This window comes from Phyllopteryx taeniolatus, chromosome 9 (assembly GCF_024500385.1).
Source record: "Phyllopteryx taeniolatus isolate TA_2022b chromosome 9, UOR_Ptae_1.2, whole genome shotgun sequence".
Taxonomy (NCBI): Eukaryota; Metazoa; Chordata; class Actinopteri; order Syngnathiformes; family Syngnathidae; genus Phyllopteryx; species Phyllopteryx taeniolatus.
In genome coordinates this window covers 25979978-25994407 of record NC_084510.1, presented here as the reverse complement: position 1 = coordinate 25994407, position 14430 = coordinate 25979978, and the positions used below count along the sequence as shown (strand labels likewise).

The window sequence follows — 14430 nt, the reverse complement described above, 5'->3', positions numbered from 1 at the left end:
CACACACACGTTGTCTTTGTTATTACAGCTTGACTGGATTACAAACCAAACAGGATCTCACCCTGATAAACGCTAAAAGGTCGCTTGCACTTGTTTTACATACTTTTCTCCGCTCTGCTGCTTCATAAAACATACCAATCCACTTAAGGGCCAAGCTATTTCCTGTGTCGTACTGCAGCAAAGCACAACAACACTGCAACAGTTGCTCCCTACATCCCGACTGTGTTTTTGTGTGTCTTTTTTCACACCGTTTAAAAGGTGGTGACTTACTTTTGCTGTGTTTCCACAAATAGTGGGGCTTCGAGAGTTTTAATCAACTGCATATGGGTGTGAAGTGAAACTGGAGTTTAAAAAAAAACGAAGAAGAAAAAAAATTACGCTCACCTTTTTAGTTCCGTACATGACCTCTAGGAAGCGCTGCTCGACATCCTGAAACCTCTGGTCCAAGATGGACACCATCTTCCTTACCACCTTCATGATCATGTAGTTGTTGAGAAGGCTGGAAAGCAGACACTATTAGGGCTGGGTGAAAACAAAAAATATATATACAGTATAAATTTTGTGTGTGTGTGTGTGTGTGTGTGTGCAAAAATCTGATTTTTGACAAAAGAACACGATGAATTACACCTTAAACCAATGCCAAAGTAATAATTTTATTGCTGTGGCATGAGCTCTAAACAGTAAACAAATGTAATTTTCATCAAATAATAAATAAGTTCTCCCCAAAATTTGATTTGCAAATATACAAATTTATGAATGCCCAACTGCAAATATGTTCACTGTATTCATTTGCTCCCATACACCTTCTCGGCTTGACTTTTTAATGATTATGTCCTTGATTAAAAGCAAGGGCACGCATTTGACGCATGAAAGAGAGGAATCAGACCTTTTATTGGTGTTTGTTATGAGGTCCGACACTTTCTGGAGGTACTCTTTGGCGTAGACGACCACCGGCTCTGCCTCGGTGAGCGGCACAGGAGCGAACACCTCGTTGAGGTAAGGTATCCAGTCCACTGCAGGAGCCAGACTCTGCACACAAAAAGCACAAGTTCAACAATATCCCATATTTAGCCTTTGTTCCTGTTTACGTATATCAGATCATATATGTATAAATAAATGATATACATGTATTTAACTTTTGTACGGAGATACCAGCCATAAAGAAAACATTTTAGCAAGGTCGCCTTCAAACCATCATGTCATCAACCTGTAGTTATGCTCGTTAGCAGCATACACAGGAAGTCCGCCTACCTGTTTTCCAGGTTTGGTCAAGTGTGGTTCCACATATAGCAGATAGAATGTAAACAATTAACCTGTTTCTAGCGTCACGATCATTCAATGGGCATTGTACTGCTCATTCTGGTGTGCACATCCTGGCCACAATGGGGCAGTATAATACACACTACGCATAGATTTGATGATGAAACACGCAAGAAGACTGTGCAACTGAACCGCAATAATATTGGAAAACGGTTTTTTGGTGCATGCTGTCGGCATGTGTTGCTAACGCTAGTGTTTAAAAAGAAGTTATTTAAAGGTTTACAATTACCATGACATGCATGCTAGTTTTGCTATCCTAACTCGCTCTAACTTACCTTCAGGTCTTTGGCCTCCATCTTATGGTAGATGAGCTCCTCGTCCCGTCTCTCCTCCACGGGCACCGTGATGTTGGCCAGGGCCGTTTCAAAGTCCACTATCTCCCCCATGAGCAGGCGAGACGTCTTCTCGGAGGCCCCCAGCAGGACCCCTAACTCCACCAGGAAGTTCTGGTATGCGGTCAGATACTGCAACGAGGATAAAGCAATTGAGTGTGTGTGCAGAAAAAAAAAATACCAAATTAGAAAGGTAATCCTCAACTATGCAAACAGAAGCTCCAGTGGCTTCCGTCAAGGGTGGGCTGGAGTCTATCTAGAGAAATAATACATACATAAAAAAGTACTAGCTATAGTACTTGCAATTTAACTCAGAATTATTTAAAATGTACTATACATAAACATTTCAGATACGCGTAGTTATATAAAAATATGGCCAGTTTTGATTGACACTGACCGAGAGTTATTCATTTAACAATACAGTGGGACGAATACGAGTTATTTTGTTCAGTGACTGCACTCATAACGCAAAACACAAACTATATCTCAAATCGTCTTTCCCCGTTGAAATGAATAAAAATGCCATTGACTCCTTCGGGCCTAGCAAAGAAAAATAATGTCTGCAATGTTTGTACTAAGAAAAATAGCACTCATTATTGTCCTTTATGACAACACACAATAATGAAATAAACCGAATGTAAAGAAATTAACCAGTTTTTGGCAGATTGTTTTGCTTCAATTCAACATACATTGCACTGCTCCCTCTGGTGTGTGTGCCTTGGCCACCAGGAGGCAGTATAATACATCCATACGCATACATGGAGAAGGTCTCAGCTCCTCATCATGCTGCAGTAATATTAGTCATTCTTTGCGGAGGACAAAGAATATATGCCTATGAGTATTGTTATATTATCTGTCTATGTCTTGCTCCGCCGTTTGTGTTCAAATATCTGTTATTTAACACTGCGACACCGATGCTATTCGTTAGCCTCTCTATGGCGTTTTGCATTTGTTTGTTGGCATTAAGCTCAGCGGACTTTAGGCAAAGCTTTGTGGTTGTTCTAAATACACAAAACGAATTTGCTTTGTTTTACAGTAAACTTTAACTGGGAGTGGCATTGAACAGCTTGAAGCCTCTTTTTGGAAGATTTATTCACTATGCCAAACTGCTGCTTTTGTGTGATGAGAGTTAAACAATTTTTGCTCGCAAGTCAAAGCAAAAATTCGTCCGAATGATGGTTTGCATTGCGAAGTCTGGTCACTCGTATCTTCAAGGGACCCCTGTACTATTATCATAAATGTAAATATTTAGTCATGAATTTGTATAAAACCTACACATGTGTACTAATGCAGTATACCTTTTCATTGGCTGTTTTGTTGAGGTAGTAATCCCGTGAAGGGAGTCCCAGGCTGGACTGATCCACCTACATTGGCAGAAGAAACATCATCACATCATCATCATCATCCCATTAAATCAGTGTCAGCGCTCTAACAAACAATGCGAGCGACATTGTCAGGATGACCTGGATGATGTTACTGGAGGAGTTCTTGGAGTCGGTACTGACGAACACGGTGAAGAACGGCGAGGTGCGGTAGTTTGCCGACACCGCACGGAGGACTTCCTGGAAGTTGTCTTTGCTCCAGGTTCCGGTCAGGGCCCATCCTCCAATCTAGAGGACACAGAAGAATGTGATGCAAACATCGAGTGCCATTCTTGTTGGTCTTTACGAAGCTGCTAACATGCTACATGCTCAAACAATCTAGCCAACCATCATTCCATTTTTTTATACATCAGTTATCCTCATTCGGTTCACGGTCGAGCTGGAGCCTAACCCAGTTGACATTGGGCAAGAGAAGCTGAGTTCACCCTGGACTGGTCGACAGCCAATCGCATGCCACATAGAGACAAACATTCACAGCCATGAAAATTGTCTTCTATAACAGGAAGGCTGTGGAAGGATTGCATGCAGAGGCTAACCACTCTCAAATCATAACCTATTTCACTGTGTGCATAGTGAAGCTACATAATATAATATGAATTTCACTTTTTGAATTGAAATGCAGAAATAATGCAGAAGCTTGAATATTTCTTAAGTTGAAACAACTATTTGCTGTAGCTCATACCTGCGTGATAAGTTCCTGCAATGGCTTCGCTCCCAACTCCTTGATCTTTGCCTCGTTCATGCAGGCCTGATAGTATCGTTGGGCCTTCTCCTCGGCTTGACTCAGACCTTTAATCGTCGTGTTCTCTGCTCAAATCACGACAAAAAAAAAAAAAATTGATCATGACCTTTCAATAACAAAGAAACATCGACAAACTCTTCTGACACTCACCTAATAATTGCTTCATCACGAGCATGTTGTGCTCCCACAGGGTGCTGAAAGGGCCCCAGCGGGACTTGCCTTCAGGGAGGGGGTTGCGCTTTACCCAGCCCCCGCAGGCATAGTTGTAGAAGTCGTGGCAGGGATCCACGGAGCGGTCCAGGGCCGACATAACGGAACTGGCCACGGCAATGCACGGCTCTGTCAGACAAATGCCTGGATGTGCTGTAGCGGTGAACAAAAAGCAGGTTAAAAACATTCGTCCCCCCTCTGTGTAATGCAGGGCAGGACGTTTTTGAGCAACGCCAGGAATAATGGGAAACATTTGGTTGGGCAAGCCAAATAGATACATATGGCTTTGGGGGAGCCTCTGGAAAGCATTATTTAGAACAGCCTCTAGGCAACACGCAGATCATGGAAGGAACAACCCCCAATAAAAAGTCTTTTTTCATAATTATTCACATAAGTGTGACAGATAAGAGATTCTAGGGCACCTCTTTACAGTGCATACTGAGAAATGACAGTAGCTACTTTTGTGGAAATGTTGAAATCTCGACATTCTCATATTCAGTTAAACCACACCTAGCATGCACATTGCCTCTTGCCCTGGCTTAACCCCTTGACATCGGGATTTTGGCCTGCTTTACTGCTGCTTCTCTCTTCTCTCCTGCTGGGAGAAGGGGTTGGGTGGCGATGATCGAAGTGAGGCTGTTGCTGTAAGGATTGCGCATCGGTCGACCGCGACAAGATCTGAGGTGGACCACTTACTTTCCTGGAGTCATTGCTGCGGATGATTCTTGACTATTTTTTCCCCCCCTCGTCATGTTTTAGGGTGTCTACATTTTTTTTAGATATCAAAAAAATGGTATGTGAAACAACCAATCAGCCTTGTTGTTTGCATTTAGTTGAATATGAATTTAGAGGGGGTTAAATTGGTACTATTTTCAGTCATTTTGTCCATGAAATTACTCCAAAACACAAAGTGAACAAAACCTTCAGCTTGTTCTTGTCTAAATGTACCCTTAGACGACTGTGGGTCTCTCCGAAAAAGGCATCCTCATAGCATAGAAGGCGTGGGACAGGGACGGAGAAGCCAAGAGTTCCTCGAAGCCAAGAGGTTAGCACCCCGAGGAGAATTCATCCCTGTTCCTTCCATTATGCCACCGTACGTCGTGACATACAAGCTTGTGAATGGCAGGAAGTGGCATGAGGCTTCTCATGGCAACTCAGAGGAAAACCCTCATACGACATTGCTCATCCACAAGCTTTTTTTGACGGAATATTGAAGCTCACGGGAGAGGATGAGAAGGTGTTGTTAGGAAGCAGAGCCAAAAGTCTGGCCGCAGTGTTTCCACACATTCCCCCCATACAATTGTGTGAATGGGAATATTTTGCTTAAAGGAGCATGTGCCCAGGATGACCCTGTGGTTTTTGATACACAAAAAAGTAAGAACGAAATGAATGTGTGCGTCAATGACAAAGTGAGTATAACGACACGATAAGTATACTGCAATGGTTTGCAATAGCCATTACTTTAGAGTGTTTTTCATGATGTTTATTAGTCAAAGTTAGATGTATCAATCACTAAGGAAGCTACTTCCACTACTGGAAGTAGTGCGCTTTGTCTTTCAGAATAAGAGTATAATACAGGAAGTGCGAGGTTAACCGCTCACTGAAAAGCGTTCTTGATAGATATGCCAGCTGTTGAAATCAGACATAATACCTTTGCCTTTACATCGCTTTCATGCTTGGCTGAAAAAAAAAAAAAAAAAAAAACACAAAATAAGTACTCACTCTGCCGGTAGAAGACGGCAGTTGTGATGAGCGAAACAAACAGGCCCCCACACAGCACGCACACCAGAAACAGAAGCCACCTCTCCCTTGGCGTTCTCTCGGACCAGCACGAGAAGCCGCGACCCTGTCGAAGAGTCACCTGCATACACATCGACACCTTTTAAACCGGACGAATGGAAAATGTACTTTAATGGCTTCTCTACAAATACAGTACAGTGTTCCCCGCATACTCCCGATCTGCTACTCGCGTACTCACCTACCCTCCGTTATTCACTGAAAAACATTCCTCTTTGCTCTTTTTGTGCTCAGGCCAAAACACTGTCTAATATAAAAGCATTGCTTTGGCGCCATTTTGTGGCATATTGGTGCCAAGGAAAGACTATGTTGAAGTGAGTTGCTGAGCTCCATGTAGTGCTTTGCCGCCATCTTGTGGCATCCCGCCATACAATGTCTGAAACACTTATCCTCGCGAGGATCGAGGGGTGAGAGGGAGCCTATCCCAGCCAATGCACATTTTAGCCATTTACTGAACCCCGGGAGATAAAAAAAATACAAATATTTACTGAAATTTACCGTGTGACTTTACAACTGTATTAGCCTATTTTAGTGATCGAATACAGCATGGTCTGCCCCCCGTATGAAGACAAAACCTGGGAACTTGCAGGGTCACAAGATAATTGAGCATCTACTGTTTCCTCTCCCCATGTGCAGCAACAGTATAGCTTTGGTTGACATACCTTTAACCCGAAGGCCAACTACAAATCAGTAAGTATGTAAAGAATTAAGGGGGGATTTGAATTCAGGTTTCCAGCAACTTTCAGTGCTGGGTCATAGGAATTTGTTTCCTACTTGGTGATTGCCAAACCACGGCTCTGCACCGCCCCGACCACAACGCGACCACACATAATCCTGCCAAAGCTGATTCCACTGTGCGTATATCGTGTAAAAAACAATCCAGCTTGCTTTATATTAAATATGATTAGCCCAAGTTAATGTGGCTGTGTCGAGTGCCAAAGCCACAGCATGGCTTAATCATTCTGTTTGGAGCCACAAAGGAGAACCTCCGATTACACCCTTGAAAAACCTCAGTGAAATAATCTACCAGAAAGTCAAGCACTCACTTTTGCCCCTCGAGTTTTACTCACTATATATGCCATTTTCTTTTCTCTTTTTTTTTTTTTTAACTGGAGACAATTGTGCTAATAATAGTGCCAAATGTGATCTTTCAGTGTTTCCTCTTTTCTAATCAAAGACAGCAAGGCCCTATTATTGGATGTCTTTAAAAGATTATTTCGAGCGGTAATCCTGTGGTGGGGGGTGACCCTGTTAAGAGGGAATTTTCCTCCCCCACGGAAACGGCCGAGGCAGACAATCGCAAATGTTAAACCAGTTCGATATTTACGATCGGAAATCTTTACGTGTGTGGTCAACATCGAGTTTGGCCGAGCAATTTGTTCAGATGTATAACATCGCTATGTGTGTACCATGCCTAAGACATTAAGATTAGATGGACAGGACTCTACTATTTGTATTCTGGTTCCAATTTAAAAAAAAAAAAAAAGGTAACAATTAAAGAGTCTAAATTTCATTAGCATAAAAATCATCAAGGATCGAATTTGTAATTGTTTTGCCTGCAATTTTTTTTAGGTTACTTCCTTGTTTGTAGAGAATGACATAGAACGAATAGTACGCTAACATTATATTCTTAGGCAGGTGGAATGTTGGCGGGCAGGCTACTTCCTGGTTAATGGAAAATGATGAAAGCTGGACGAATAAGACTATCATTGGTATTCTGGGGTGGTGGGGAAAAAAGGTAGACTTGTATTGCATGTTTTCTGGAAAAAAAGTTCAATGGAAACAATATGACCCATCAAAGCAAATGAAATAACTTTGAAGACAATTTTGCTCCTGAAAATGAAACGAACAAGTGCCTTCAAGACTGGAAAGATGAAGACTTATTTGAGTTTACAGTACAAGGAGTTGTAAATCAACCCAAAATGCCGACGCGCATATAACGATAAATGTGGCACTACGATAACATTTTTAAATGCTAGACAAGCTACTGTAAATCCTTTAATTTACCAGAAAAGTGAATGTTTTTTGGCCAACTTCACACAGTTTATTCTCTCACCCCACGAGCTAAAGTCAAACTGTTTTAGTTTTAACAGTAAAACAATATGCCTTACACCGCAACCCTGCAGTTTCATGCAGGTGGCTGGCTGTGAAGCATGTGTTTAGCATCTTGGCTTCAGGTGTAGGTGGACATTGTTATGATGTTGCTTTTTGGCTTCAGTCTAGGTCACACTCAGTTTGTTTATATGCACAAAAACATACTATTGCAACACTTGTGTAATATTGTAAGAAATCTAACCTTTGAAATGCATGTAAATATCTTAATCTGACTGTGTTTGACCTTTTGGATGAAAAACCCCAGATTATTGGATGAGAAACCAAATTCCTCTGGCATGCATACGCTTCTATCCATCGAACATGCGCAAGCCTCCGTGGTTGATGGTAACGCTTAATCCACAAGAGAAGAAAGGAAGCCAGGTGGAGGGTGCATTTGAACACGTGGGGAAAATTTCCTGCTCGGTTTGCTTAACGAGAAAATAGTATATTTCCATGAGGACCTTCGTTTTCTCAGTTTTTGAATAACGTTAAAAACAAACGTAATCAACTTGTTACACTCATGAAAAATTGGAAATGTGAGGGAGTTTCCAAGAAGAAAAGTTGTGTGTGTGTGTTGAATTGTACTTGTGCCATTTAACAAGTAGTGACTATGTCCAACCTTTTCCTCTTTGAAAACTTTAAAGCTCAACAGACTGGAAGTAGCATTGTCCCCACAAAGCGTTCGTTCCAAAGCAGACAGAATTTGGCTAAATATGGAATTGAACCTATTGCAATTAAACTGGGACCATGTGTAAAAAGGTGAAACCCAGTAACTACTGTAAACCTGTTCAATTCCCGTCACACATTCTGATGTATGTGGTCCAAACCGAGCTGGGGGGAGCCACGGACTCCGTGATTTTTGATGTGAAATGAAACGATAGCCAATCAAGAAAGTCCTCCAACTCGAGTTGTTGCTGGACATAAATAGAGAAGCAGTTTGTATGTGTCTCACTAGTCATTCACCAGAGTAAAAATGACAACGAGATGAGTTTCCAGCTAATGTAGTTATCAGATAAGTTAGCCTAGTTTCCATGTCTTCTTTTGTTGTATTTCATGGCAGTATGGCAGTATGGCAGTCTTGGTACTATGAAAGAGATCTGGTTTGCGTGAGGAGACTTGCAATTGTCTTTGGAAATATCGTTACGTGTGTGGTGTGTTGTATTGGTCATCTAGAGCACACCACATTGTGAAACCCATTGAAACTCTTTTGTGATTAAGAGCTACATGAATAAACTTGACCACACACTAAAAGATGAGTAAGCACACGCTTATGTATGGGGTCTCTCATATTTTAGAAAGATGTTAAAAATCGGTTTGTGTGTAACAGGCTTAACCAGCGGGTGAATTAAATTTCACTGCCAATGACAGCTTTTGAATTCAAATAATGTTAAAATGGGGGACTGGCAGTGAATGAGTTAAACTAGAAATATTTAAGTTGACGGTTAAAGAAAAACAAAATGTGCAGCATAAAGTCAGCTCTGTTTTGAGGCAGGGCTAACCTCTGAGGAGCAAAACATATAAAGATTTTTCTTCCATCTAAATGGAAAGAAACATTTGGAAGTTAGAAAGTGGCCAGTGGTTGCCTTCCTGTTACCTTAAATAATGATGTGTGACATTCTACAGGTTTTGCCGGATCCAAACAATATCTCGCTGCTGTTTTCGTGCGGCCTAAAAACCTGTCAAGTGACATTTTGTTGCTGTGGTTTGCCTTACCTGCATGGGTGTTGACTGGTAGACATCGTCACCGGCGGAGTCCACAAGGTCTTCCTCGTCCAGCGTGGCTCTCTTGTATGATGACATCTGAAAATTCAGATGCAAAAAAGAGTCCCTGAGTGCCTCCATGCTGCTGTTTTCACCCTCTTCAGCTGTCTACTTCTCAGCAGTGTTTGGGGGCTCGGGTTTCGACCCCGCGTCCATCGTGATTGAGTGATCCCGGTCGGTCTGGTCGCGCTGGTGAGTATATTTCAGCAGAGGCATCCCCCACCGGTCCCCATGGCCGCTGACACAGGACACACCACACGTCCCAGCCCTTTCACCTCCCCTAAATCATTGAGTTTTCCTCTTTTATGGCTTGCTGGTTCCACCTGGTGCGAGGGAAGACCGAACCGGTTGACAAAACAGGAAGCAGTTGTGAGTGTGACTGGTGTGTGTGCACATTCCCAGAAAGATTTGGGCAAACACAGGCCACACCCCGTCTCTTTTCTATAGGACAAGATACTCTGAGAAGGAGGCTCCCCGGGGGGAAACGTGTTCCCCTCCCACGACATGCTTGCTAGCATCGCCATGGTAACTGACACCTGATAGGCTCCGAGGCGGCGTTGTCTCCTCCTTAAATCGTCTATTTCTTTCCAGTTCTAACTATCCATCCATCCATTTTCTGTACCGCTTATCCTCACAAGGGTCGCGGGCATGCTGGAGCCTATTCCAGCTATCTTCGGGCAAGAGGCGGGGTACACCCTGAACTGGTCGCCAGCCAATCGCAGGGCACATATAACTAAACTTATCTAAATTCCCTCTCATGTCAGAATCACAATCACAATAGTCTTTATTGTCCTAGTGTGTTAAAAAGACGAAAGGAATATAAACCCAAATTGAGATAAAGGTGTTGTATCAAATCAGAATACACAATTACTGTTAATTTCTCATGTACAATATGCATTTCCCCCCCCGAAAAAAATCATCAAACGTCGATCAATTTTGGGCAAAGGCCCTTCAGCCTTTTCCGTGGTTCCTGTTATCATACACATGTCCACCCAATTTAGTTTTGATGGTAATTGGTGGCAATTTTTTTCCTAACTTTTCAAATCCTCAAAATGATTATCAAATTCGTCAAAGTAGAAAATGGCTGCTTCAAACGACAATGGCCGATTTTCTGTTCAATTTCGGGCAAGGGTCTTAAAGACTTTTCAATGCATTCTGTTAGGATTTGGTGTCGATCATTGAAATTATGCCTGAGGCAAATTTTTTCAAGTTTCGAGTTCGTTTTGGGGGATCATGTTGGAGACCCCGTAAATACACTTTCACTAAGATACACAAGCTTGAAAAGATTGGTGAGTATGGGTTCTGGTGAGGCCCCCAAAACTGCCGATTACTTCTTCCGAAGACTAGTAATAAACAATAATTCCAAGAGGGCCTTTGCATCGACCGATGTTTGGGCCCTAATGAGAACTATATTGGTCACCTAATACATAAGACGGTCATGACTTACTATGTCAGTGATTTGCGTCAAAGACAATTGTACATATAGAATTAGGAAAGGATGTTTTGGGGGTCTCAAGATACGTGTCTTGATGAAAATGGATTTTAGGGGCCTTGAACAAAACCCCCCAAAACCAATGAACAAAGAAAAAAGTAGCCCCCGACACCTGTCTGACCGATCAACACGAAATTAGCTCAACATGTCTATCATAAGAATAAGAGGACACATGAAAAGGTCTCAGGGAGCGTTGCCCAGACTGGAGCAGGAAGTCAACAATTTTGGTTTGAAGCAGTGATTTTTGGAACACCAACTATGAAATTTAACCAAACGAGCCCCAAACGGAAGCAAGTATCGTAGACAAACAAGCAATGCTAAATTGTGAAGTTTTTTTTTTTCTTTTCGTTAAACGGAAATAATTGATATTATTTCCAATGTGAGGAAAAATGAAAAAACAAAACCTTGGACTTCAGCTGTGCCACTGTAAATGAAGTCTGAGCCATTTGGTCTGGCTCCCATCTAACTAAGCTAGTCAAGACAAGCCAAACCAGTAACCCAATATGTTTACTTGACCCAGACAGCTACCTGTAAACCACAAAGGCCATGTGCTCGTACGCCCTGATATGTTGTTCTTCCACACTTGTTTCAGATAAACACAAGGAAACCATGGACTCGTCCCGCCGTTAACATTCCAGGAAAAGAAAGAAAGAGCCATTTAATTGCTTTTCCCTGGAAAGATGACGCATGTCCCAGCAACACCAGGTGGAAGGAGCTCAAAATATTCATGAAACCAAAGGCTAACGTGGAAGTGCCTCTTTGGGGAACAACAATAACAACAAATGTAATGCTTCTAAGTGTACAGCCAACCAGAGAACCACATTGTATTACAAGTTCATGAAAGGTTTATGGATGCGGACCATGTCCTAAAATGCACATTCCTCAGGACCGCAACGCAGGCGCAGTCCAAACACTGCTGACTAATGCAGCCACCTTCCTTTGCCTTTCCAAACACTGATAAGTACATTTCCAAGGAAAATATACTTGTAAACAGAATGACAGCAAACAATATGAGACACTGAAATAAAAACTACTTGTTTTTGCCATTTTGGGACTAATCAGTAATCACTGATACTTCAACCTGGACAGTTTTTTGTTCTAGAACTGGGATATTTTGTTTAGAATGTCTGGGGTCAGATATTTTTGTTCGATTGCTTTGTTTCATGGTAGCACGGTCGGTAGCCCATGTGATGACATCCTTTACACATTAATGTCAGTTTTTGATGCAGTGCCGCCTGAGGGATCGAAGGTCAAGGGCATTCAATGTTGGTTTTCGGCCTTGCCGCTTACATGCAGTGATTTCTCCAGATTCTCTGAACCTTTTGATGATGTGATGGACCGTAGACGATGAAATCCCTAAATTCCTTGCAATTGTACGTTGAGGAACATTGTCCTTAAACTGTTGGACTATTTTCTCACGCACTTGTTCACAAAGAGGTGAACCTCGCCCCATCTTTGCTTGTGAATGACTGAGCAATTCAGGGAAGCTCCTTTCATACCCAATCATGGCACCCACCTGTTCCCAATGAGCCTGTTCACCTGTGGGATTTCCAAACAGGTGTTTGACGAGCATTCCTTAACTTTCTCAGTCTTTTTTGCCACCTGTGCCATCTTTTTTGGAACGTGTTGCAGCCATAAAATTCTAAGTTAATGATTATTTGCTAAAAACAATAAAGTTGGTCAGTTTGAACATTAAATATCTTGTCTTTGTAGTGTATTCAATTAAATATAGGTTGAACATGATTTGCAAATGATTGTATTCTATTTTGAGATATCTTCCGTGTAGTGTGACATATCAACGACAACTCTCTGACAGCGCACCTCGACGTCGACCAATAGAATTGCGTATTGTGTTCGGCGCTTCGCCTCCCGTGCTTGCCGTTGTCAACATACGTGGTTGCCGTTGTCGACATTTATTCACGCGCACGAACCAATGTTTACTGAAACTTTAGAGCATGATTTGACAGAACGCCAGCTTGTTTACATACAAAAGCTAGTGCTTGCACTAGCTCACTAGGCTACATAACATTATGCTGCCTGATTGTGAACCATATTGTGTTAAAAGCACGTGAACACACCTCAAGCTCTTCTTGAATGAACAGCCCACTCCCGTGCAATGGTGACGACACAATGCTTTTCCTTTTTTTTAATCTTTTTTTTGCCATGGTAACGGATGTACCTGGTTACACGTTTTCTGGTTCCGCCTCGCCGACTGTGTTTTATTTGACAAGATAAAGCCCAGTGATCATAAAATACAGGATACGGTGCTATCAAAATAAATGTGTTTTAAATAAATAAACAAACCGTTAATAAATGTAAATGTAAATAAACAGTGTTGCCATTGTTTGCCCGAGATACGGCAAGATTTTATGGCAGTAGTCTGACATAACGCAGCCGTGAAAGACCAAATTTGTTTTTTAGTCTGATTCAGGCATTGTGTGTAGTTTCCGGCAGTTTAGCATGATGCTGCCTCTCCCAGGTCGGTCTTGGTACTACGACTGACAGTGGAATGCCGTCCCTTCTGTTACGGCCTCGAATGCAGCATTTTGTGGGGTTAACGTTTAAAAGAGGCTTTAAATACAGCTGAGACACAAACGAACGGACGCAAACAAATAAACGCTTTCCTTGTACAGGGAAAATAATTTAAGTAGGCACACAATGGTGACCTTAAACATGAGTACACACCAACAAGCTTCATCAGATTATTTCAAACCCTCAGACAAAGGTCTCTCACACACACACACAAAGAAACAAAGAACCACACTCGCACAAACAAAATGACACGCAAGTCACACACAAAGAACCCCACACATGCGCACTAGGACACACTAAGTTACACGCACAAAGACACACTAAAGCGCATAAATGCATACACACAAAGAGCCACAAACGCACAAACATACCCACACACACACAATCATGCATACACATTGACAAAACTAAAAAGACACACATTAAGACAGAAACACGCACAAAAAGAAACATAGATGCACAAAACCCACACATGAAGACAGACAAATAAGGACATACACAAACAAAAAAGAACCACACATACAAGGCAGGCGGCACGGTGGACGACTGGTTAGAGTGTCTGCCTCACAGTTCAATCCCTGCCCCCGCCTGTGTGGAGTTTGCATGTTCTCTCCGTGCCTGCGTGGGTTTTCTCCGGGCACTCCGGTATCCTCCCACATCCCAAAAAAACATGCATGGTAGGTTAATTGATGACTAAATTGCCCGTAGGTGTGAATGTGAGTGCGAATGGTTGTTTGTTTGTATGTGCCCTGCGATTGGCTGGCAACC

General features: G+C 42.2%; 1 protein-coding gene across 3 annotated transcripts in view; it reads right to left on the bottom strand.

The window, feature by feature from the left end:
• Positions 1 to 14430, bottom strand: part of ece1 (endothelin converting enzyme 1) — a 29743-nt gene that overhangs the window by 9512 nt on the left and 5801 nt on the right. The window contains exons 1-9 of one of the 3 annotated variants that reach the window (XM_061784500.1): positions 9591 to 12393; positions 5709 to 5847; positions 3927 to 4139; positions 3717 to 3841; positions 3116 to 3262; positions 2951 to 3016; positions 1596 to 1784; positions 887 to 1029; positions 385 to 499 (exon numbers count right to left, since the gene is read on the bottom strand). In XM_061784500.1, coding sequence (XP_061640484.1) covers positions 385 to 499; positions 887 to 1029; positions 1596 to 1784; positions 2951 to 3016; positions 3116 to 3262; positions 3717 to 3841; positions 3927 to 4139; positions 5709 to 5847; positions 9591 to 9719 — 1266 coding nt within the window. In that variant the 5' untranslated portion in view covers positions 9720 to 12393. Of the gene's footprint in view, positions 1 to 384; positions 500 to 886; positions 1030 to 1595; positions 1785 to 2950; positions 3017 to 3115; positions 3263 to 3716; positions 3842 to 3926; positions 4140 to 5708; positions 5848 to 9590; positions 12394 to 14430 lie in introns of those variants that run through there. The other 2 variants (XM_061784501.1, XM_061784502.1) reach the window with 2 other exon arrangements.